At 42.2% G+C, this 26,536-nt stretch overlaps 1 protein-coding gene across 1 annotated transcript in view; it reads left to right on the plus strand.

The window, feature by feature from the left end:
* Positions 1-12,017: 12,017 nt before the first annotated feature.
* CD109 (CD109 molecule) overlaps positions 12,018-26,536 on the plus strand; it is an 83,478-nt gene continuing 68,959 nt past the window's right edge. Inside the window, exon 1 of the mRNA XM_042824828.1 lies at positions 12,018-12,741. Within this exon, the coding sequence (XP_042680762.1) occupies positions 12,018-12,741 (724 nt within the window). The remainder of the gene's footprint in view (positions 12,742-26,536) is intronic.

Here is a 26,536-nt window from a genome sequence, read left to right on the forward strand (position 1 = left end):
AAAATACATCAGCAGTGCTAACCTGAGCTGCAGCATTTCTTCATGGAACATTCTGAAGAGTTATGAACTTTTATAGGATATATTTTAAAAGTTGTCTGATTCCGAGTTATTTGCATCTTTTATTGATCTCTTGTTACTAATACTGCAAGATCCTCACTTTCAAACCATGTTTTAAAAGATAAGTAGAAGAGAAGAACAGAGAAATACAGCCTTTAGCTGTAAGAATCAACTGATTACTCCTAAATAACTGGAAGTGACATAAACAGAGTTCAGTCTTTACTCAAGAAGACTGAAAATTGAAATATTTACTTCAAAGTTGTCTGATTCTTCTTATACTCAGTGCAGTGTTCTATGGTAACTGTTGAGTCATGGCCTGAACCACTGATTGAGCACCTGGGAAAGGACCCGGCAGCCCTGGGAGCACAGGTGAAGGCAATTCAGCTGTGTGACCGGAAGGGTTGGAGCCTGGCTGCACCTCTCTTAGATCCCATCTAAGGGCTGACCCCCACTGGGGAAGAATCTCTGGTTGGAGATCTCTCCCTTGGGGAGTCTTTTCTGTGAACCTAGATATTCAGAGATGGGTGAGCATTTTTTCTTTGAAACACCAGTCTACCTGTGCTAGTCCCTTTGCTATTATGCTCCTCTATTGCCCTTTTACTGTGTTAATCTTTCTGATTGTAATGAGTGTATAGCATTTTTATGTTTTATATGGCTAATAAGGGTGTTTATGCTTTAGAGAACTTATCAAATGAAAGAATGTTAGGGTGTCAGATCAATTAGACTGAAAAAAAAATATCAGAAATGCAAATGCATCCAAGCAAAAAATGCCTTGGGTTTCCCACAAAAGAAGAGGTTACAGTCAATCAAAAAGGAAAAAAAGAATTCTTCTCCTTTCTATAAAGTTGAATACAAAGTTATTACTAAATCACGCATAAGATGATGTTGACCAAATCAGAATTGGTGTTTGGGATTCTGGCAGTACAGTGTGTTTTCATCTGTTTGAAAGTATTCTGCCAGTGACAAGTGCCTTAGGGCTTCCTGTCGCCATGGCTATCCTTGCATGGAGGTCTGTTATCATGGCTACTCCTTCTATCACTGGCTAGGAGAGGCAGTCCATGCAGTTTAATTTTGGGTAGTGGCTGTGGCTGCAGAAAGCCTGGGACTTCCCACAAGCAGCACTGCTTTCAGTTAGAAGAGAGGAAACATATTGCATCCTCTACAAAGTACTCCTCTGGGTTATAGAGCAGCGCTGAACTGGAGTCAGAGAAGTGACTTAGGCTTTGCATGGCTTAAATTGTAGTGCTGTGGCAGCTGGTTGGAGTATCTGAAGGAAGCAAGGCAACCTTGTTGTCTAGACTTCCTTACTTTGAGGTATTCTTCCTGATGGAAATACAAGAAGCAATGACTCTGGACATCTCTTATTAAACAGCTGGCCTGTGTTGAGGGCACTAACCAGCATATGGAAACAAGGATTCTTAGTTCTCTTCTGTCTATGGCAGTTAGTTCTACCTCTGAAGCAAACCTCAGGCAAGGCAATGCATTGGGGCTTTGTGAAATCCTTCTTTTTAACAGTAGTTACTTTTATGTGACTGCACGTCTATGCTCAATATCCCTGACAGGTTTGTCTTTCCCTATTTTACACTATCAATTTTGGAACCTACATAGGATTCTTCATCAAGGAGTTCCACAACTGAACTATCTCCTCCAGAAATGGGTATGGTCTCTGAACCCTTTGTGAAGACTTTTCTCTCCTTATGCACTTGTCTGTTCACAGATACATTAGGCTTTAAGGTGTTTTACCAGTGGAGGCTCAGATGCTAAAACGTGAGGAGTCTGCAGATTTGAAAGACTATCTTATGAATTCCAGTGATGTCCACAAATGTGGACTCATTCACAGCAGTGAATCTAATTAATTTGAAATTATGTCTAATAGTGCAGGATCTCTTAGGCTGTTTGAAGGAACAGAGAATGGCTTTGCTAGTTTTTACCAGCAGGTGTCTAAGGAGGATGTAAATAAATCTGAAGATTCTCAGAAAAAGTTTACTGAAGATGGTATTCAGATGTGCCTAGAAAATACGTTTGCTACAAAAAAGGCACATGTTGACTTGAAAAATATTGAATTGTGAAAGAGCAAATGTGATGTTTTTTTCTACAGCAACTTATTATAATGTAGTTCAAAATTAAGCCTCCAATTAGTCATGCTTTGTTTGAAAATAAACATAATTTGTAGTAATTATCATAAAACTACAGTATCATTTGAGTCGGAAGGGACTTCTAAAGGTCATGTAACGTTTTCATAATGGAGATAACCTGCAAATATTTACATCTGAGAAATGTACATAAAATATACATTAAAAACTTTACATAAAATACATTATGACTTGTGTTTAAGGCATAGCAGTTCCCACTTGCCCTGCAGAAGTGTCAGGAAGAACTGGAGGTCACCCTGTGGGATTTGACAAACATATACTCTTGCTAGTAGATGAACAACTGATTATGGTTAGTGAATCTCCTGTAGGTACGCTGGATGTAAATTTTCATTGTACCTCACTGAGGGAGCCAAAAAAGTATTACAATATGTAAATACAACTTGTACTTCCTTACCACTAAGTCTCATAGAATCACCAAGGTTGGAAAAGACCTAAAAGATCACCCAATCCAACCGTTCACCTATTCCCAATAGCTCCCACTAAACCATGTCCCTCAACACAACATCCAGCCTTTCCTTAAACACCCCCAGGCTCAGTGACTCCACCACCTCCCTGGGCAGTCCATTCCAGTGCCTGACCACCCTTTCTGAAAAGTAATACTTCCTCATGTCCAGCCTGAATCTCCCCTGCCGTAGCTTGAAGCCATTCCCCCTGGTCCTATCACTAATGACACGAGAGAAGAGGCCGACCCCCAGCTCACTACAACCTCCCTTCAGGAAGTTATAGAGAGCAATGAGGTCTCCCCTGAGCCTCCTCTTCTCCAGGCTGAACATTCCCAGCTCCTTCAGCCTCTCCTCATATGGCCTGTGTTCCAGACCCCTCACCAGCTTTGTTGCCCTCCTTTGAACACGTTCCAGGGCCTCAATGTCTTTCTTGCAGTGAGGGGCCCAAAACTGGACACAGTACTCGAGGTGCGGCCTCACCAGTGCTGAATACAGGGGAACAATCACCTCTCTGCTCCTGCTTGCAACACTGTTTCTGATGCCAGCCAGGATGCCATTGGCCTTCTTGGCCACCTGGGCACACTGTCGGCTCATGTTCAGCCGAGCATCAATCAATACCCCCAGGTCCATTTCCTCTACGCAGTCCTCCAGCCACACCGCCCCAAGCCTGTAGCGTCGCCTGGGGTTGTTGTGGCCAAAGTGCAGGACCCAGCATTTGGCCTTGTTGAAACTCATCCCATTGGCTTCAGCCCAGCTCTCCAGCCTGTCCAGATCCCTCTGTAGGGCCTCGCTACTCCCAGGCAGATCCACACTTCCAGCCAATTTGGTGTCATCTGCAAACTTACTGAGGGTGCACTCGATGCCCTCATCGAGGTCATCAATAAAGATATTGAAGAGGACAGGCCCAGCACCGACCCCTGGGGAACGCCACTCACAACCGGTCGCCAGCTGGATTTGACTCCATTCACCACCACTCTCTGTGCCCGGCCCTCCAACCAGCTCCTTACCCAGCCAAGAGTGTATCCATCCAAGCCTCGGGCTGCCAGCTTCTGCAGGAGAATGCTGTGGGAGACAGTGTCAAAGGCTTTGCTGAAGTCTAGGTAGACCACATCAACAGCCTTTCCCTCATCCACCAGATGGGTCAGGTGGTCATGTTGATTGTATTATGTGCTGTAAAAAAGCTGTTTGTCCTATCGTCGGAATACTCTGTTCACTAGAGAAGGGGAAACAAGGGCAACAGGAATTACTACAGTCATTCAGATAGCCTCCTGGTTATTATTTATGTGATTTTTAGTTAAGATGAAAGTACATGAGCATTGCAGTTAAGCATAAATGAAATGCAGTTAGAAAATTGTGTTTCAAATGTAATAAGAAATACAATTGCAAACCTTTGCGCTCTGTACCATCAGGTTTTGCTGTCTCTGTCCTTGAGGTTTTCAAGACCCTTTTGGATAAAGCCTTAAGGAATCTTGCCTGACCTCAATGATCGCACTGCTTTGGGCTTGACCTTCTGAGCCGCCTTCCTCCTTGAGTTTCACCGTGGTCCTGTGATCCTGTAACTCTTTTCAGGAGGGAAAACCATCATCGTGCGCACTAGATGTTTTAAATATAGGTTTTCCTTGTTTGTTTGAATGTGTTTGAAGTAAATTATTGCCAAGGAAGTAAATGAGGAGAAAAGAAGAAACTCCCACAAACGCTGTTAGTGGTTGGAAAAATCACAGGGTGAATCTTTAGTCTAAAAGCATGGGTAGGTGGCCTTAGAAAATTGTCCATTATAGGACACATTTCAGGCATATTACAGGAATTTCCTAACGTTCTGTTGCTGCAGTAAGATTTGGAAAGATACAGCTCTTGGGTCCGCACCCTCTTCATTTAAATAAACACAACTGCCGCTTTGGGTGGTTGGCAACTGAACAAGCAGTTGCTTTTTGAACAGCGTGAATGAATTTCCTATGGTGGCATTTCTGAGGGGCTAAGTTTATTTAGATGTTGGCTTATTTGGTGACCTGAAACACGAAACCTTTACTCAAGTCCTTAATCACCCTGATTGGACACCTCGCCACCCCCCTTTCCTGTAGGCAGTGTGGTGAGAATGAGTCTTCAGGGAGAGCAACCAGTATTTACCTACGTCTAAGCTAAACATAAAGTTTTATGTAAGTTTTATAAATAGTTCGTGTGTAGTTTTTCAAAAATCATTTTTTAATCACTTGTGTCTATAAGGAGCTGTTTTAGTCACTATAGAGACTGATTCTGTGGAGGACAACTTGTGTAACGTGAAATTATGTAATTGTAATGTGGGTGCCATCTAAGATAGACTGTTCTCAGATGTTTTATCTGCTTATTTATCATCTACCTACCTCTGCTCAGCAGCTATTTCTTCATAGTAGCTGGTTGGTTTGAAAGTGAAGGATGTCTTTTTCTTTAATAAATTTGAACCTTTTCTTGCAGAAAAAGACAAACTAAACTTAAACACAGTCACAGTTTTAGCCTTTGGCCAATTTCCAATGAGAAAGTTTGTTTTATTTTTAGGGAGGAGGGGGAGAAAGCTGTGTGCAGGAGACCATGTCCTAGAAAACTTTTCACTTTATTTTTTTTTTTTTCTGGTGTTGATCTTTTCTGGAAATGCTGAGATAGAGGAAACCAGGACTGAAATAATACAGTCGCCACCATTGTTAGGTGCTTGTCTTTCCTTCCTGTCAATTCTGTTCAATTCCTTTTGCATCTCTGTCCTTTCTGGGATAGATTCTTGTTTCTGTGTGTGATTTTGGTCTCTTGGCTCCAGAGCAACTTCATGTTTTTTTGGTCATATCTCTTGGCAATCACCTAGCCTAAGCTGTGTTTTGTGGAATACAGCATTTCAAATAGCTCTGCCTCTATGCAGCCTGATTACTTGATTTAAACTTTCAAAAAGCCAGTCAGGTTTGATAGAAATACATGATATTAAGCAGCAGCCACCACTTTCCTTGGTGTTGTGCCCAGGAAGCAAATCTGCCCCTAGTGGTAGCACATGCCTCATTTCTAACTTCCAAACAACTGTCTTTTTACTCTTTCCTTCTAAAGCTTAGTATCTGATTTTTCTTTTTCTTCCCACGAAAGTGTCACAAAGGCCCCTCTCAGTCTTCTTAGTCAAAATATGTATCTATTTAGTCTGTTAGTTTAGGGTATTGTCTCCACATCTTGAATTGCTTTTGTGTAAAACGTGGGAAATTAGGTTTATCTTTGCTTTGAGTTGCTTTTAGGCCAGTCTCCTTTTAAAGAGAAGCTGCCTTTGCCTACAAGCATACACAGCAGTCTATAAAACAGGCTGCTGTGTGAAAATCCCCTTTCTTCCCTCTCTGGATGATTGCAGTACATAGCTAGCACAGGAACACACATTCATTAAAGATGGCACATTTTATGTACGTAATTAGAAGCAAAGTTATAATGTAAAAGTGCATGTGTTACAGCAAGCAATGATATGCTACTACTCGGTGATGACATTGTGGAAACTGGTTTTAAAACTAACTTTTTTAAAAGCTGCAGTCTACACTTACAGTTTAATTGTAGGATCTAGTTTAAGGTAATTGAATCCTCAGGGAATTCTCTCCTTTAAACTGAAACAGAGTTAATGTACACTAAATTGCTTAATTAAAAATGAGTTTTTCTTGGCTGTTTAAGCAGCATTTACAAAAAGGAGGTAGAGGTGGCACTGACCTCTCAAAAACCCTTCAAAAGTAAAGGAAATAAGGGTGGCTAAGATAAAATGATTAATACAGATTGGTAAATGTGATTTCATTATATGTAATTGTAACAAATACTGCCTTAGGACAACAGATTTTTGAGGACATCTTGGAATCATTTGTGAGTGTTTGTACTTTCTCTCACTTTCACTGAAATAGCATGGTTATACGTGTTTTAGCTTGTCCCTGCAGTGTGGCTGAACATTTAACAGACAAGAAAAATGAAGGTGTAACTACTACTATTAAATAAAAAGGCATTGTGTGAACATGTTTCCAGAAATCCATTCTGCTTATGTATATCAGATAAGGTACAGCATATCTGTGAGAGGTAATGGGCTAAAGGCAGCAAACGTCGTGAGAAAATTGGTTCTTTGTATCAGAACCTCAGAGATTTGAGTGACATGGAGAATAAAATTGTGGATGAGTTCTGATCCTGCTGAAGGCAGTGATTTCAGTGCCATTCATTTCTTTTAGTCCAAGGGTCTGCTTTGGGGAGACCCAAAAAAGAAACGTGAGAACTCAGGTGTGTGTAGAAACCTGCTACGGATAGTACAGTTATCTGTTCTGTGGACCCTCAACACGTCAGCAACAAGAAGATAGGTTCATTTGGTTGTGCTTCATTGTGGTTCCATAAGAATCACCAGCTGCCAAGCAAGAACTGTTGTTTTGGGGGAAAAAAATGGGACAGGGCCTCATTTTCACTCTGTCATGGTTCCTTATGCACTGCTCACTCTATTCAAAAGGGTTGTAAGGGCAGGGAGCTGGTAATTGAGGATGATCTTGGATGCAGGGAAATTCCTAAGTGTCCTGAAACTATCCAGTGCACAGCCCTTTCATTCCTGTGCTGGATCCATGGCTAAGAGGGATTGTTTCTAGAAATAATCTTGTTCAGGATGCTGGCGTGGCTCAGGGAAATGGCTGTGAGCAGACTGATGCTTAGAATAGCCCTCAGCTTTCTCCAGCTTTTTTTCCTCTGGAGATTCATCTGTTCTCAAGGTAAAGTCTAGAGAAGGAGTACATGGGAAAAAATCGTGAAAATAATCTGCTCCTCTGCTAGCTCTGTTTTAGTGCCAGGTGTATCTTAAATAGGCAGCCTGTAGGCCTATTTTGAGTATGGACAGCTTTGACCTGTTTTACATGATTCTCAGAGCTTTTGTTTTAAGGGGAGATGTGTCTCCAAATAGTTCATTATTAAAACATAATGATTACCCTCAATGATTTGGATTTTGTTGGGAACTTTCCCAAGTACGGTTACAATGTTAAAGTTTGTTTTTTTTTTTTTCCAAACAGCTGGAACAAAGTCTGTTTTTTCAAGGTTCAAATAGAGCTATTTAATGTACTCCCAGTAGAAGCTGTTCTGTCCTGAAGATTTAAAAATGTTCGTTGTTAACAGTTACTGTGTAGCGAATTCCTTCTGGTATTTTGGTACTCAACAATTTAGCTTGGAGAAGCTTAACTTTGAAGGAAATGTTGGATGAAAGATTAAGCTTTTATTTTTCAGCATCTACTTTGCTTTAGTGACAGGTTTTGCAATAGGCAGTAAATACTCATTTGTAGGTCTGCTCATCAGACTTCCACCTTTCCCACAGTATAATTTGATTACTTCTTCTTTAATTCCCCATTCCTTTTAATCTTATTCCTAAAAGTAAATCTCTCAAAACGTCATGAACTTTTAGTCCTCATACCCTTACACATTTCATAAGAGATTTGATGCATTTCATAACCCTCAGCACCTAAGGGTTTGGGGGCATTTCAAAGAACACATTTAATGTAATGCAACAATATGATATTTTCAGCTTTGATCATGTTTTTGATGGGTGATTAAGGTATACACAAGTAATTTATTAACACAAATATGACAGTGTAAACACATAATTCCAGGATAATAGGCTCTTTTTATGCTATATTAACTATAAAGAAGCTTCTCTTCTATTTGAACATCACTGCTTGCTTGTTCTCATGCCAGCCTGGAACAAACAAAACCAAAGCCTGGTATCTTCAGACAGACCCTGAGCCCAAACTTGTACAAATGTTGTGTCTTTTTAGGTTTGATTCTTTGCATTCTCATTTATTACACTTATGTTACGCTTATCTTATTTGTTCTAGAGTTAGTGATGTATTATCTACTTGTCCTGCTGTCCTTTTTAACATTTAATAGGAATTGGTACTTGTACAATGGAATTCACCTGATTAATTTAGAAAGCCACTTTTAAATGTCTTCTCCTTCAAATGTAGGTATTGTAATGTGCCATATAAATCTGGTATGAAGAGACATGCTTCTCCCCATTGTCTATTCAGCAAATGTAAATAACAAGACAAAGACAATAGAGCCCATGTTGGACAAGGTGAATCCTACCTGTGGTGCCTGGAGTAACAGTTCAAGTTGGAAGCAACTTAGCAAATGACAGTGTTTGTCGAGAGAAGTGTCTTCAGGTAGTAGGAAGAGAATCTTAATTGCAGTGCAGACCAGTTTTTCATGACACTCCACCCTGTAGCTCCGGGCGAGTTTCAATGTGTGGCACACCCTGCCTCAGCACAGCGTAAAACACTTTGACAAATTCCATCACCAGAGTCTGCATCAGAAGTATTATTCCTGTGCACTTCAGCAAGAGTTTTGTATCCTACATTCCTGTCAGTACTTTCCTGAGAATGCAGATTCTGCAGACTCACATACAAGCAAAGAATGTATCCTCCTAATACCATGGCATGATCTTCCACCTCCCTCTTTTTAATATTCGATATAATTCTTGTTCACTTGCTGTGAGCGATGAAACAGACTTTTGCTTCCTTCTTAGTTCCAGGAGTTGCTGAATCACAGTTTCTTTCAGGACCTCATCCAAAGCCTATTGAGAGTAATTAAAAGATTTTTTTTTTCATCAACAAAATGAGCTTTGTTGCAGGCCTTGAGATCAGTGATGCATAAGACAACTGGCTAAGCTTATGAAAAGATAGAATATTGTGCTGGAAGAGGCAATGATGATCTTCTAATTCGAATTTCCATATAACATAGCTCTTCAGATTTCCTCGAATTTGCCTCATTTCGTGGAAAAATGCTTTGTTTGCACCAAAATCTGGTTGAGTGCCTGCTGAATCTGGCTGAACCTATTCTGACCAGCCAAATTCGCTGTCTGATGCTAAAAGCAGGACAGGGCACTAACCACTCAAGTCCTTGCTGATATATTTTTGTAGAGATTTTTGCCATTATTCTAAGTACTGTAATGCTTACCTTTACAAAAAGTACAGTTTTCTTCAGGTGATATTAGAGAAAAGCAGACTTTGCTGTGCACTTGTTTATTTCCAGCCTCTCTTAACACAGTTAGTAGTATTTAGTATGTGCCAGATCCTTCTTGATTTATTAAGGCAGAAGTTGCTTTCTAGTCCCATTCAGGAATCATTCTGGTTTTCTGTACTTCAACATGTTCTTGTTTGGAGTACTCCTAGGCTCAAAGGTGTAATTTCAGCTCATACTGATGCATATATTCAGGTTAGATTTAAACTAGATAGCACAGGAACAGACTGCAGTGTAATTGTTTGCCGCCTGAGAATGTAGCTCGAGTGCTAGATGGGTTTTGCAGCCTTACAGGCTCTGTCAGAGAATGTGGAAGATTAGCAAAATCAGATTACCGGTGAACAAGGAAGGTGTTAAAATTGAAATTTCCCTTGTGGTAACATATCAGAGATGAGTGTAAAACTCGAGTCTGGTAACACTTGCTTAACTCCAGAAAGTGACAATGAACAGAGGAGGATTTTTCAGCTGGCTTTCCTGTTGGGCATGCTGAGCACAATGACTACCTGTTTCACCACCCAAATTGTGTCTCCAGAGTATCCACTTCACTGGCTTGGAGCAGGCAAACATTATTAAATCCTTTCATTCTAGGTTATATGCTTTCAAAATTATTTCTAATACACACAAGTCTGGTCCAAAACAAATTTCCCTCACATGGTGATCTCAGTAAGTTGCTGTGCAGTCCTCTGCTTCCAGTTCTGTGCACAAATTGGTCTCTCAGGTGTTTGTCAGAGCCAGGCATTTAAAACCTACTTAGCCCTGAGACAGTGCCAACTGGCTGCTGCTGTGACACTGCAAATGATGTTGCCTGGGTTAAGGTATTCTGTTCAGCTGAAGACAGATATTCTAGCAGTTTAATAAGATTAAGGTCATCACTTTAATGGGCTTGTTCTGGATGGACTTTTTTTTTTTTTTTCAGCTGAGATTATTTTGTATCCCAGAAGCTGGTGGGTATGGGAAGGCTTTTAAAATACAGGTGTTCTTCTGTTTGCATTTGAGCAATTTAGCACACTCTGAAGTGCTGTTGTTTTCGTTTGAGTTAGCTGTCTGAGCTAGATCAAACTAATTAATGACATGTAAGTGCATAACGAGAGCCTACCATACACAGCCATAAATGATACTGAGCAGATTAACGGAGTGCAGTGTCTTTAAGAAATGGAGCTTCAATGTTGTTGTGGGTTGGGATCAAACACTTCACTTCTGTTTATCTATTTCTTATCAGTGTTAATTCTACTTGGGCCAAGTCAAATTGTAATATTAATTGCTAAGTTGTAGTATCCCTCTCTGCTGTAGGATTTCTTTGTTGCCATTTCTGTAGAAGAAAGATCAACATGTACACAAAAATATCTTTTAAATAATAAGCCCATGGGAGAAAAGAAAAAAGAAAGATACAGGTCCACAAACACTGTTGCGTACTGGGCAGAATCTGTGACATTTGCAAGCACTTTTGCTAACGGGCTTTCAGGATACATCCATACTAATGAATCAAACGGTGCCAGCAAATGTTCTTGGGACTGCAAGTTCATTGTCTCTGCCCTCGAGCTGTCCTTGGCGTGGTTATGTCCTGGCCAGAAAGTGCTCTCCTTCAGATTTTCTGGTGTGGTGTGAGGGTCAGTGTGGTCTAAGGGCCGTACCCAGCAGGAGGGCTGCAGGTGGCTGCACTGTTTTGGAGGCTGAGAGAGCTAACCGGTGTGACAGGCGTGGTTGAGCAATGCTGGTTTCAGCTACAGTGACTGTAGAAATGTGAACTACCGGAAGCCTGAGCACCAAGCCCAAGGTGCCTGGGCTGCAGAACTCGTTAGCACATCTTCCTACCATCTCCACTGGAGTGTCAGGGAGTGTTCATCTTCCCTGCATGATTTCCACAAGCAGCAAGTGAAAGGTTTGCACACAGCAGCAAGCTTTTGCCATGGCATGTACCTCTACAAGTGAGGAGCTGCCAGGAGCTACCTTCATGGCACCAGTTGCTCTGAGACCAACCTATCTGCTCCTGCCACTGCAGAGATGTATTCTGGAATCACCAGTGGTGTAAAGATGTATGCAATCACATTTAAAAGATGTAAAAGGTGCTGCAGCTGTCTGGGATCCTGTTAGAGTGTGCAGTGTTTGTGTACATGTGCTGTTTGTATCTGTTTTTCATAAGAACAGAGCAGCGAGGGGGGTTTCCCTTCTGGGCTCCAGCTGTGTCTGCATGTACAGGGCACACCAGCTTGGCACTTCTGACTTCAGGAACTTCACAGTGCGTTGTGCAGGAATGCAAAGGTTCAGATGAATCAAAGCATCGTTAGCTGTGCTTATCCCACACGGTTACAAGCAGCACCCGGGCTGTCAGGGCTCCAAAAAGCATAGGGCTGGGTCCATGAGAGCACGCCGACATGACCTTATTTTGCAGACACCGGGCACCGAGGCCAACCCACCCAGAGCGCCGTTACCAATCGCTTCGCGTTCGGGAGCTGCGGTGATCGCAGCCTCCGAGCCACCGCCGCCTCTCTCAGACGCGACCGGAGCTCGGCACATAGCGGCGGCCCTGCGGGCTGCCCTCAGCCGTCCGCCTGCCCCCCGCCTCTCCCCCAGGCCGGCCTCGGGAACGCCCCGCAGGGCACTCGGGCGGCAGCCGTCGCGGCGTGACTCACGGCGGGGCCTCTCCTCCCCCTCCCCGCCCGGGACGGCCCGCGCAGCGCAGCGGACGCGTAGCTCGCAGAGCCATGGCGCGGAGCCGCGCCGCTGTTCGCCTTCTCCTCCTCTTCCTCATGTGCGGCTCCGCCGCGGCTGGGTACGTGGGGCAGAGGTGGGCGGCCGGGCTGCCCGGGGAACATCGCCCCCGGCCCGGGGTCTGCGAGAGGACGGCTCGGAACGCGTCCCGTTGGCTGGACGCATGCCGCTGTCTGGGCTAACGCATCTCTCCCGCTCTCTCTTTTGCAGACCTACGTTCCTGGTGGCGGCTCCCTGGAACATCAGGCCCGGAGCCAGTGTCACCGTCGGGGTGGCCCTACTGCCCGGCAGCCCCGCGCAGGTCGCCGTGCGGGGAGCGCTGCTCAGGGACAATCAGACCGTGCTCAGCAGGGAGCTGATCTTCGAGAGAGGTAGGGGCCTTACACCTGCCTTCTCCCATATTCTGTTATTCTGACAGCGCCACAGCTGCTGAAGAGTGCTGAAATACAAACTTGATGTTTCCAACTGGGGGCTGCTATGGGATGTAGTCTTGTGTTGTGGCTCTCTAACCAGGCTGGGTAACAAATGATTTTTTTACTCGCTTTAAACTTAGAAAGCAATCAGATGTCAGTGAGGTGTTATATGATGTGGCATCTTCAAGATGCCTGGAAGTGCTCAGATCATTGTCATGGCATCACCAAAGAAGAGATTTTTGTTGGTAGGCTTATTGCAAAGGTGCAAAGTGTGAGGATAGCAAGTGTGGAACAAATGGTTGATAAAGCATCTATGCCTGGTGGCTGCAAATACTCTGAGAAAGGGAGAGCTTGACTTCTAAGAAAGTGAGGATCTTCATCATAGAATCACAGAATATCCAGGTTTGGAATGGATCCGCAAGGATCGCTGAATCCTGCCTTCACACAGAACCACCCAAAATTCAAATACTATATCTGAGAACATTGTCCAAATGCTCCTGCAAAAACTCCAGCATCTCAGGGCCATGCCCACTGCTCTGGGAGCCTGTTACATGCCTGCTGCCCTCTGAGAAAAAGAACCTTTTCCTGATCTCCCACCTGATGCGCCCCAAGTGCTGCCATGCAGAAGCTCAGTGTGTCTGTGGAAAGAGACATTTTTAAGAGTCAAAAACTGAATGGTGGGACAGCTTTGGGACTAAGTCAACTCTGAAGCAACCTGGTTTAATTGCTCCTCCGAGGAGTGGTAGGGGACATTGTGACATGTATGAGTATTTGGAGAACTGACATCCTGGTCAGTGCTCGTGGTAACTGCCAGCTGTGAGCAGGAAATAGCAATGTGCTCCCTGAGAACTGCCCTCAAGGGAAGGAAGATCAGCCAGCTTTCAGAGTGCTCTTTGAGTGTTATTTATATCACCTTATACTAACTCTGGCTTTTTATTTGTCTAAAGTAGAGTCACAGGGCAGCATGAAGTCCTAGAAAAATCCACCCTGCTGTAATGGACTTTCTTCTTGTTGCTAACTGTCATTAATATGGATGACTTAATTGTAAACATCATACCATCATTTCAAACAGAGACTGCTTCTCTTCACAATCCGTGTAGAAGATAGGCTGTGAGTGTGACAGAGTGCTTTTGATTGGATCAAAGATGTCATGCCCACATGATGCAGAAATGTATCTTATCAAAACCCTTTTTGCCACTTCAGCTTTTCTGTAAAAACAAATGTTTTGCAGAGTTACGTACTCTCAGGTCTTACTTTGGCTTGGATGTTGTTTATCCATTCTAATTTTATGGTGGTGTCAGGTATGTCCTCCAGCATCCAATATAAAAGTATGCAGCTGAAACAATGTTCCCGTTGTGCCGTGCCTAATTAAAAAAAAAAAAAAAAAGAAGAAAAAAAAGAAAAAAAAAGTGTTAATTCCCAATTCAAACCAAATTTATACAACTAATCTGATAGCCCTGAAATCTAATACTAAGAGCTGTGATGTATGCCTGAGGCTATTACTTTAGGCAGACCAATTTGCTAGCACCTAAAGCCTGCATGGGAGTAAAATAGGCTGCCAGTCATGCTTATGGTACTTAATTCATCATAGTATACTGTATCCTATACTCAACTGTTGTTTAGTAAAAAGTACCGTTCAAGTCTATTAGGCTTGACATAAAGGAGGAGTGAGTAAAGGAACAGTCAGACTGAGGAAAAAGAATGGTGTAGTGCATTACTTTAAGTGAAATTCCTACTAAGCTTCACATATATGTGAAAACAAACAAACAAACAAAAAAAAAAAACCAAAAAACTCTGTGGCCATCCATTCTTCAAAGTGAAGTAATATAATTTGTTAGTTGTTTTTTCTCTGAGCAAAAATGTAAGCCAAGAATAAGAAACTGCCTTATAACAGAGGCTGTGATGTTAGGGGCGTTTCCTCAGATGCTGCAGGAATAGAATTACTCAGAGGGAAAGCAGTTTGTCAGATGAAAGCTTTAAGGCTTTACCTTGTTTTCTGGAGGCTAAAAAGGCTTTGAGGTAAGATATGTAGCAATGGTGCTGTAGCTGTGCTGGTCTGAGAATTTAGCTGAATCAAATTCTGTGCAAGTTTTATTAGGCCAGCTGCCGCAGCTGAAGAAAAAAATCCAAACATCTCCAGACACACAAAATCTTCTTTAAATGACATCACCGGTGCATATATTAGTGGCCAGAAAATACTGCTTTATCTGTCATTTGTGCCCATTAGGTTACACAGTGGTGCTACTGTTCCTGCGGTGCACATGAGTTTGGTGTTATTCCCCCATGCCTGTGCTAAATAAGTATGAAGGAAGGCAGAGTGTACCTGCGGTTGTTGACTGTGCTGGATACCCAAAAGCTGGGACTGATTCCCTGCCTTGGGCAGGGCACAACATTCATATTGCCTAAGCTGGCAGCATTGTGCTCTGTAATTTTTCTCGTGCGGTGTTAGCGAGAGTGGGAGGGTTATTGCCTTGAATAACTGAGATCTGATCTGAGGGAATCATTTTTATTTTGCTGAATTTAGGCAGACAAGTTCTCTGATTTGGTGTGCAAAGATCTGTGCTGCTAGAACAGAGCTGGTGCAGAGCTGCCATTAGAGGCTAAGGCTGGAGGACAGGCTGTGGACAACTTTTTGTTAGTTTAATCTTGCAGACAGAGCTCAGCTGATTACGTAAAGGCAAGACCTTTTGTGTCCCTATCTGATAAAATGCATCTGCAGTTGCTTGAAGTTAAGGATGTACTCTAGCCCTCTAGCAGCAGCTCAGCATGGTAACACGCTTGTCTTTGGATTTTTGAGTCAACTCCATTAAAGGATCTTGTTGAATTAGAGGCACTGCTATTCTTTCTTCATATAACGTAACTCCAGCTTTATATGAGAAATGGAGCACTTGCCCTCTAATGGTTGATTGAGCATTCACTGGTTTAATGTTATTACAGGAAGTGGAGTTTTGATTTCTGAGTGATTTGTGGAAAACCGACCACTAAAGACTGTGGGAGTGGATCTTGGTTCACATCTCTGCCTGCTTTTCATGTGACAATGGGGATGGAAATTAGCAGTTGCAATATATTCACAATATAACGTAATCATGAATTATGTTCATTAACAAGTGGTGAGTTTATAAACACTGGAGTGAGAGTGTGTGCATACATCCATTTAAACAAGCCCTGATGCTTTAAGCTTGGCTCAAAGTAGCAGAATCCAGATGTATTGTAGCAAGGGAGATTGTTTGAAGGTCAGTGTTTTGGTACAGAAGTTACACAGTTTAATTGCAATGAAAACAAACCCAGTGAATGTCTGCAAGCAGTGTATTGCTGCTACAGATTAACTTTGTATGAGCAAATGCAACAAAAATTGTCAGTGTGTCACTAGGAGAGAATATGTTTCCATCATCTGCAGGAGGCTCAAGGAGAACACAAAAGCAGTAATTCAAGCTGATTCTGCGTACCATACCGAGCCTTGACACATTTTCTATGGAGTTGCAGTATCAGAAAAATCCTCACTGATTGAAAATGACTGCAGAAGAAAACAGTGACTTACATGCAATCTGAGCTGTTGGGTTTTCTGGGTCAACAAATAAAAATGATGAGAATAACAGAAAAGCAAGTTAAATTTTATGCATGAATAGCTTGATTTTCAGTGATTACAGAGAAGGGTGGTTCACACCATGCGTATTAATCCTCTGATTGATCAATAAAGATGTAATTTGAATTGGCAAGTATTGTCTTGCCAGGTTTGCTACTTAGACATTGCAGTGTTAGTTACGCCTTAATTGAGAAAGCTTCTGAACACTGTTTTTTTTTATTTGTGGTGAAATACTTCGGAAAATACAAATAGCAGAGAAGTTGAGAAAACTAATTAAAGAAAGGCTTTCATGTATAATGGGGTGGCATCATTTACGTGACTTCATGAACAATTTTAATTCTCAGGAGTAAGCTCTGGTTAAAGCTGGTAATTAAGACACAATGCAATGCATTTAAGGCACGGTGAGTGAGAAGTACTTTTGAGAACTGAAGAATCTGATTTAAAATACTTCAGGTTCCTTGTCATTTGCTTGTAAATGTTAATTAATTTGCACTGCTTTTCTGTGTTTCTTCAAGTGTGCAGTTAACTTACTTGTTGGCAGAGGGAACTCTGAATCAGAACATGGTAAAAGCTCAGCCAGGGTTTATGAAACATTACAGACTTTGTGAGAATGTCTGTCAGGTATAGACTTGCAGCAATCGTCCATATAGACAACGGAAAATCTGCTTTTACCAGGAGGCACGCTTTGCATACTTAATAATATGGTTCTGACCACGTTAGTATGTGAAACTGAAGAAGACTAGGGAGCATGAGTTGTAAAGTAACAGCTAAATGAGGATGAATGGCCTTGGTCCCTTTTGTTAACCTTGCCTCTGTGCCCTATTTCTGAATATTTATGGCTGATTCCTCTGTGACTGCAACATATATCCTGAAAAATATGTCTGAGTGTAAATAATTTTGCTAAGTTGCTGGGACAGCTCCTTTCTTCCTAACTATGTGTGAAAGCCTAAAAAGTGAAGCAGCAGTAGAGCAGGAGCACCATGTTTTCACATGTGTAACCTCCAAATGTATGTGTAATTGTCTTTCATGAAGAACAATTGCATGTAAGTTATCAATATTCAGCATGTGCAGACAACTGATGCAAAATCAGATAAGGGAAGGTTTGGTGGAAAGAGATGATGGGGCTGAATCCAGAGGCAAGGGAGCTAGCTAGCTGAGAAGAGGGCAGACTTACAGACTTCTCTATTGTTGGAGCACATCTAATTAAAAAACACAAGTTTCTGTGGCTGTTGTTCAACCCACTTGAGATTTCTTCTCAGAGAGTGTGGTGATGTGTTGGAGCAGGTTGCCCATGGAGATGGAGTCACTGTCCCTGGGGGTGTTCAAGAAATGCGGAGATGAGGCACTCAGGGACATGAGTTAGTGGGCATGATGGTGATGAGTTGGTGTTTGAACTTGATGACCTTAGAGGTCTTTTCCAAGTGTAATTCTATGATTAATTCCAGTTTATTTATAACTGTCCTGTCAAGTAAACTGCAGAGAAATCAAAACATCAATACCAACTGTATAATTAAGATGTTATAATTACAATATAATCGTATAATCAATAGATATCAAGATGTTATAATTACAATATAATCAAGAGAATTAAGCAAAGTAAACAACGATCACAAAAGAGAATTAGTGGAACAGCTTACCCTTCAGCTGAACTCACCAGAAGACACCAAGAGGAGTGATCTCCAGAAGAGATCCTTCCCTTCTGGTAGCCAGTTCTTAAATAGGACTAGGAGTGGAGCCAGGCTCCACCCCTTCCAGCAGTACAGCTGAATTGCCTTCACCTGTGCTCCTCTGGCTGACTCATGGCTCACCTCAGGTGATCAATCAGAGGTTCAGGCCGTGACTCAGCAGTTCCCATACAACCAACCAATACTTGAGCTTTATCTGATTGACTGTATGGTGTTTGAGGGTTGAGGGAGAGAATCCTCCTTTGGCTCAAATTGTTTGTATGAGGCCATTCTGGTCACCACATCTTTCAATGCCATCAAACTGAGCAGTGTGAGGCAAAATGAGCACAGCAGCCTGCTTTGCGGGACCTTGAAGCAGGGAAAGGGTAGAATAAAGGCAAGTCCTGTTTGACCAACCTGATCTCTTTCTATGATTGAATGACCCATGAGGTGAGTGAAGGAAAGGCTGTTAACATAGTCTACCAAGACTTCAACAAAGACTTTGTCACTGTCACCTACAGTATTCTCTTGGAGAAGCTGATAGCCTGTGTCTTGAACAGGTACACTCTTTGCTGGGTAAAGAACAAGCTGGAAGGCTGGGCCCAGAGAGTGGTGGTGAATGGAGTTAAATCCAGCTGGCAACTGGTCTCCAGTGGAGTTCCTTAGGGATCATGCTGTTCAATATATTTATTGATGACCTGGACAAGGGGATTGAGTGTGCTATCAGAAAGTCTGCAGATGACACTAAGTTGGGAAGAAGTGGTCATCGCCCTGAGGATAGGCAGGCCCTATGGAGGGATCTGGACAGTCTGGGTCACTGGTTTGAGGCCAGTGAGATGAAGTTCAACAAGACCAAGTGCTGGGGCCTGCACTTTGATCACAACAACCTTGTGCAAGACTACAGGCTTGGGGCAGAGTAGCTGGGAGACAGTGTGGAACAAATGGAGCTGGGTGTGTTGGTTAACATTCAGCTGAGCATGACCAAGCAGTGTGCCCAGGTGGCCAAGCAGGCCAATGGCATCCTGATTTGTATCAGAAATACTACAACCAGCGGGAATAGAGAGATGATCATACCCCTGTACTCAGCTCTGGTGAGGCTGCACCTCAAGTACTGTGCTCAGTTTTGGGTCCCTTACTACAAGAAAGACATCAAGGCCCTTGAGTGTGTCCAGAGATGGGCAATGAAGCTAGTGAGGGATATGGAGCACAAGTCTTGTGAGGAACAGCTGAGGGAACTGGGATTATTTAGTCTGGACAAAAGGAGGCTCAGGGGAGGCCTTATGGCTTTCTACAACTATCTGAAGGAAGGCTGTGGTGAGATGGGTGTTGGCCTGTTCTCTGGCATAACTAGCAATAGGATGAGGGAATGGCCTCAAGTTTCAGCAGGGGAGGTTCAGATTGGATATTAGGAAAAACTTATTCTCCAAAAGAGTGGTCAGGTGCTGGAATGGGCTGCTCAAAGATGTAGTTGAGACACTGTCCCTGCAGGTATTCAAGAAATTCAGATGTGGTATGAAGGGACATGGTTTAGAGAGGAAATATTGGTGGTAGGTGGACAGTTAGACTAGATGGTCTTGAAGGTCTTTTCCAACATTGATGATTCTATGATTCTGTAACTTGTTCATAGTAGGATTGGTTGCAGGGAGTTGTATCTTACAGAGAAGTGAATGGCAACTTGTCTGCATGGGATTGCCTATTGCTTGTGTGAGCAGAAGGATCTTTGCATCTTTTAGGAAAGGGAGGAGAGAGGGAATAAATGAAGTAAAGACTATGAATTTTGGAAAGAAAAAAGAAATGCCAGTAAACAGTTGAAACTAGGGAGAGAGGTGTTATCAGAAATAATGAGTTAAACAATGGGAGAAATCTCCTGAGTGATTAATGTTAATGCTGTAAGTGTACATTACTTAACATAGCAGAAGAGTAAGAAACAGTCTTACTACTGATTTAAAAAAAAAAAAAAAAAAAGGAAAAAGAAAATAAGTTGTGGAAATGGAAAATGAGATCAGATTACAAAGGTTGAACATAAAAGAGCAGCATGGGTATGAAGGGATGAAATTGGAAAGGCCAAACCATGAATAGGAAAGAATGTGCAGGGTAGGATTTTAAATACTGTATAAGTAGCAGGAAGACTACCAAAGGGTGTGGCTTGCTAGAAGGGCCTTTTTCAGTGAAGCTGAGAGGCAGATGAGTGCTCAGTCTTCATGGAGAGGATCAGCTATTATACAATTTATATTGCAACTAGCTGCAGTGCCAAGGAAGTAAGGGAACAAGAGGGGAACAGGTTGAAGAGTACTTGGTAAAGTAGGGATTTAGGTTGGATAAAATTATCTGCAGAATATTTAATGAATGGGTGAAAATTTAAAAACTGCTAGTGGATTTTTGAAAGCATGAATGAGGAGAAGGGTCTGGAAGATTGAAAATGTGCAACATTGAAAAGTCTATCTATGGCTCTGCTTGCATGAAGACATGTTGACTTTTTGAGCTCTGAGCCTCACATTACATATAGGCTGGCAGAGTACCCAAGGAAGGGTCATTTTATATGCTTGTGCTTTGCATTACTCAGATGTCTGTCCTTGGTCATTGCTGGAGTCAGAACCATGGGCTAAGTAGACTTTTGGAATCTCACATTCTGGAAAAAGTGTAAGGAGACATTGGAGGAATTGGAGTGAGTTGTCAGGGCAAGTGTCTGATAGACCTGGTTACTAATCCTCAGGAAGATAAAAGTTGGCTTCAAAGAGAAAGGAGTGGGAGCTGAGAGTGGGTCTCAAAATGGATCTGGAATGATTAGAAAGAAATCCAAGCTGACGCGCTGAGGAATAGAGAAGTACCTGCAGAGGTAGGAAACAGCTGGGAAATTGTTGAGTCTCCTCTCCTAGTCATACATACACAGGTGGCTTCTCTTTTAATGACTCTTTATCTGCACTGGCACCATGCCCTACTGTCCTTGAGTACTTGTTTGTGAAGACAGAGATGAGAACCTGTGTGCAGAGGTTGAATAGCACATGGCAAGCAACACTGCTGGTCCATTTAGTTTCATTGCTGTCCCAGTGTCTGCATAGAAAAGTGTCAGAGTGACTGATACCTTCTCCCCCACTTCTCCAGTTCCCTGGAGGTGCAGCTGGGAGCCCAGGAGTTTATTTTGAGTGATTAAGGAATTGTATTGCCCTTACATACTGATGAGGGAAGACTCTGGTATTGTTTTTATACATCTAAACAATTTTGTGGTCTCAGAAAAATTATGTGGATTTGTCATCGCAGACTCGGAGTGCCTTCCAGAAAATGGAAGAAAACCATTGTAAAAACAAACCCTCTTCATTCATTGCCTCTTAGAGGAAACTTAAATAGTACTCGAGTGTTTTATTTTCAGTGAAGGAGTGACCTTGAAATTTTATTCCAGCTGCAGCAATTAATGGCATGGGGGTGGTAGTAATACCACCAAGCATCTAGTATAGACAGGCTAAGCCATATTCTGTCCTGCTATGATTTCCCCGTGTTTTAATAAATAATAAAATAGAATAAAAACAGAATAAAAACTGCAGCTGCTCTAACTTGCAGTAATAGAGGCTTTGTGTTTATGATCCATTGCAATTTCCGTGAAGTAATGATGGCCAGCAGTGCCTAGAAAGCAGGGCATGCCCATCAGTTTGCATATGTGTGCAGTCACCAAGGGAAAAGTCAGTTAATTAAATTAATTTCCCATTTTCTTGTGAAGAGGCTTAAGTCTGAGATTCTTCTGAATTGTATGCATGGTTTTGAAGACTGGATCTGACATCAAGAAAGATTGCTTTGTAATATTCCAGACTAGTCTTCCTAACAACTGAAGAGTTATAATTGTTGAGAATAATGTTGTTTGGCTGTAGTAGGCAGCAATAACTCAGATGTGGAGCATACATGACAAAAAACCTATGGAAGGTCTCAAGAATAATTTGGAAAGAGCCTGTGCTTGAGTTTCAGTCTCTGAGCTGGTAGCTGCTGGGTGGCTAAAGGGATGATTTAGTTTTAAAAATATGAAGCTGTTCCCTTTTCCTACCCAGCATGCAGTATTTCAGATAAACCACAGAGGGTTTTGTGTACTGTGTTCTTGGTACTGGCCTCTCTCTGACCACTTGGCTGAAAGTGGTAATAATGTCATCTACAAAATTGGTTGTTGTACTTTAGAAAACTGAGCAGATAATTAAATATCTGAACGAGGCCCCAGCTCGAAAATGAAAGGAGAAATGCCCGTGTATCTGCCCCTGAAAAGCTGGTGAATAATGCTGTGGGGAGAGCAGAAAACCTAATGTTGGCCTGTGGGAGGGGCTGGTGGGTACAGTAGCACAAGAGCAGAGATGCCCAACATCAGCAGTGGTCCATCTGTCTGTCTATGAGATGGGGACAGAGTGGTGTCCACAGGAGTGGGTGCAGGGCTGAACTAAGTGGGAGAAATAGGGAGGTAATGGGCTTTAATCACAGACGCATCTGTGCATGTTGCTTTCTTCTGTCCTCCAAAGCTGCAGTGCTCCATCTCGTCATGCACCTCAGATGAGTTCTGGTCTCGTTCACATTTTTCCTTCTATCCTTTTCTGCTTTATCTGTAGGCAGAACTGCTATCCTGCCTCATTCCATTTATAATTTTTTAGTGCTTTCAGCCTCCAGAATTGCAAAAAAGACTGAAAGGGAGCAGTAGAAATGGGCAGTGGGGAGTAATGAATGGCTGTGAAGGAAATGGCATGTGGTGCTGGCAAGCAGGATGCTTTCTGGAGTCTTTACTACAAGTTTCTTGTCTTCACTGGGCTTTGGATGGCAGCCTGAGTGTGTATTTGAGTGCGTATTTGATCACTGTACTGTATCTCCAACTAACACCTGGCCCAAATTTAGCCATAGTTGAACAGCAGTGGCTCACATGGTCTATTTCAGGCTGCTAGCATAACTAGGAAGTGCTAATTTAGGATAACAGGCGAGAAGTACATAACATTTAAAGAATTTAAACTTCACAGATTTGTAGGCCTTCTTCATGAGTAAAAATTTTTTACTCTTTGGACAGTTTAGCTCTTGGAATTTATACTTCCTTCTTTCTTTTTTTTGGAAATCACAAAAATAGTGTATATTTTGGATAGGAAGGAAAAACTGGAAGGACAATGAAGAGCAATACTTTTCATTTCTCTGATATTAGAAGTATTTTATTTTTTTTTTAGTAGACCAATCAGGTGAAAAAATTCCATTTGCCACTGTAAAGAAAATACTTTTTTGTAAGCATTTCCTAAATGTGTATATGTGAACACTGCTGCCAGAAGAAAGCTATGACATCACTTCAGTGGGAAGTTATTCAAGCTATATTTTCACATTCTCTAATGGATCCGAGAAGAAATGAGGACGTAGATAGGAAAGGTTAAGTGAGAAAGTCTGTTTGCAGCAGCGCCTGCTAAATAGGCTAGAACTTAGCTTTAAGACCTGAATTTGAGTTAGCTAACTGCTGTTGTGCTGACTTATGTTGGCATGAATTCTGGTTAATCATGCCAAGTCATAAAGTCATTTTTCTGGAACGTCGATCCTTTTTTGGGAGTGGAAGCTGAAACAGGAGTATTTATGTCTGTACAGATGTAGATGGGGCCTGGCTGTTTGGCAGAGGGAAGACTGGGAGGTCTGTGAGTGTGCCTTGCAGGGCATGTAGACCTGGGCCACAGGCTTTGTTATACAAGGGAAAAGTCGTGTAATGCTGAAATTATTTGTGACATACCACTGGAAACATATATATATATATATATATTTATATATATATATATTTTTTAAATCACTTTGGAGTAACATTTACATCTGGTCCTAGTGCTGTTGTTGTCAGCTTAATAACAGGTAGCATAACTTTTAGTTCAGTTGGAAGGGACCTTCAAAGACCACTGAGTTCATCTGCCTGACCACTTCAGGGCTAACCAAAAATTACAGCATATTGCTGAGGGCATTGCCCACATTCCTCTTGAACATTGATAGGCATGGAGCAGCAACTACTTCTCTGGGAAGCCTGTTTCAGTTTTTGACCACCCTCATGGTAAAGAAATCTTTCCTAAAGTCTAGTCTGAACCTCTGGTGCAGCTTTGTGTTGTTCCCTTGCTTTCTAACTGTTTGCTTTGCTAAAAAGATAGACTGCTAAAAATGGTACAGTAGCAATGTTCATTTAAAAAGATGATTTAATTTCCCACTGCCCTCTGTGCTGGTGACATTGCACTACCCTACTGCCTTTTCTTCCTCTTTCTCTGGATTGTCCTAAATAGCAATGAGTCTATGAGAGAGGAGGATGGAGAATATGAATTTGTTTCCACGGGATTTCCATGTATTTCTTCAGCGCAATGCTGTAGGGAGGTTCTGCAGGAGGGAGAAAAATTCCCCTGATTAGATGCAGCGAGGACTCATCTGATGTCATGTGTTAGTCACATGCAAGTGTTACACATTTTGTGCAGGTAAAGGTATCCAGCTGCATGGTGGCTGAGGATCCACAAGAGCCGTGCTTTGTGCTAGCTGCTGGATTCTGGATAGCTACTTAAAAACATGAGGTTTCTGCACCCTTAATTCATCAAGTGGATAGAAAAATATGGTGAATTTCAGCAATTCAGTAGTGACATAAAGGGAGTATTTGGGCTGTTGCTCCTGACTGAGAGGGGCTTTGGCCACCTTTTGGTGCAGCTAAGTGGAACTTCCAGGGCTCAGCTCAGAAGCTCTGAGAATGTGGGAAAAACATGCATGACAGTGAGACAGACTTACTACAACACCAGAGACTTTCAGATCTGCCCAGGCGTCAGTTCCCATCAAAATAATTACATAAACCAGAGGATTACTAATGCCCCAGTGCCTCTTCTGTAAATTTTCACTGTCTGGGAACAAGATGACACTATGGACTTGATCAAGGAAGCCAGGCAGCTCTCTAACAGTGCTTTTGGGAGGGAATGCTTTCTGAGTCACACAACTGAGAAGTGACTTCGGTTTAAATTTCCCTCCTCCCCAGCTGTTTCCCATCTGCAGCACAGCTGTACCTGGCTCAGACCTGCTCTTAGGTCTTCCAGGCTTGGGAATGTGTGAAACCCAATATTTCTAGCACCATCCTGTCTTCCCTGCTGCTAGCAGTACCTGTGACTGATGAGGAAGTAGTTGCCACAGCCATATTTGCTCAGGGAATATACTATGAATGGATGTGCTGGAAATAGCTTGTGAAAACCACCTCTGTTTGTAGCTGGGCTTTTACTCTGCTTACCATAATTGTATCCGAAACAGCATTTCCTATAGCTTAGCATTCTTAAATTTTACTTCCTAGACGTGAGAAAACTTGTTGTGTTGCTTCTGACTCTACAACATCATCATACCTCACGCTGTTTGAGCTCCAGCATATGGAAAACAGGCTTAATAATAAGACCTAGTTGAAGTATGGGAAGTACTTTGAAATATCTGTGTTCTGCATGATACTCATTATCAAGTGATGGTGCAAGCAGGCACTGTTCTGATTAAAGAGCTGCAAAGTGCGTGCAGTGCATGTGTGTGTGTATTAGTATGGATAAAGATGGAAGTAGAAACCCAGAGGAATGGACTATGGTATGATTCTCTATGAATATAACTTCTGTTCTTGGTGCTTCACCGCATACTGAAGCCACTGCTATAGCCAGTGCTATATTTAGCTAGCAATACTTAACTGTGTGCACATCTACTTGCATGCATGTAAGTAAAGTTATTCTTCTCTTAATAACTGATTTTCAGTAGTGACAAAGGTGGTTTTTTTTCCTGATGAAGTGATGTCATAGTTTGTGGTTGTACAAAACCAAGTTTTAGCACGACCTTATTCACACATTCCTATGCAGAGTGATGGGAATTAGAGGAACATTACTTCTCTAATGTTACTTTTAGTACTTCTACTTTCAGTATACAATTGAGAAAAATTTCAGGAGGTAGCTTTATATCATCTCTGTTGTTGCTGGTTTATTCTACATCCAACCTCCTTTACCAGTGACATAGAGTCCCTTATTTTTTTTTCCCAGTTAGCAGTAACTGTCTTTTGTGAGTTAGAAGGACATAAGTTTCCTCTAGCCAAAATGATGTCTCTTCTCAATAGGATTATTTGGACATGGAGTTCTTTGAGTAGATGCTGGAAATGAAGTCAAGTAATATACCTATGCAGCAGGTACTCTGCAGCACTGTGTAATTCCTTTCCAGGAGCCTCATGTGCCAGGCAAGCTTAGCTGTTCCTTGGTCTCTATGACACTATGTAGTGGGAATGCCTGCTCTGCTTGTGTGTTTTGCCTGGGTTTCCTGGCTGTAAAAACCTGCAAGGTCAGTGAGGTTGCTGAGAGTCAAGGATTGCCTGGACTGCTTCTCAAATGAAGAGGATGGAGGAATGGCAGGAAAAACTGTGGCTTCAACAGTAGCATAAACATGTTGAAAAAACTGTGCAGCTCAGGGCCAGATGCTACCCATCCTTATTAAACCATTGAATACCAGAATGAAGTAATTAAGTGTGCTGCCTGCAAGCACCATTAGCAGGATGTGAGTC

Source organism: Centrocercus urophasianus, unplaced genomic scaffold (genome assembly GCF_019232065.1).
Source record: "Centrocercus urophasianus isolate 14NV4802_14NV808 unplaced genomic scaffold, USGS_Curo_1.0 seq_10, whole genome shotgun sequence".
NCBI lineage: Eukaryota > Metazoa > Chordata > Aves > Galliformes > Phasianidae > Centrocercus > Centrocercus urophasianus.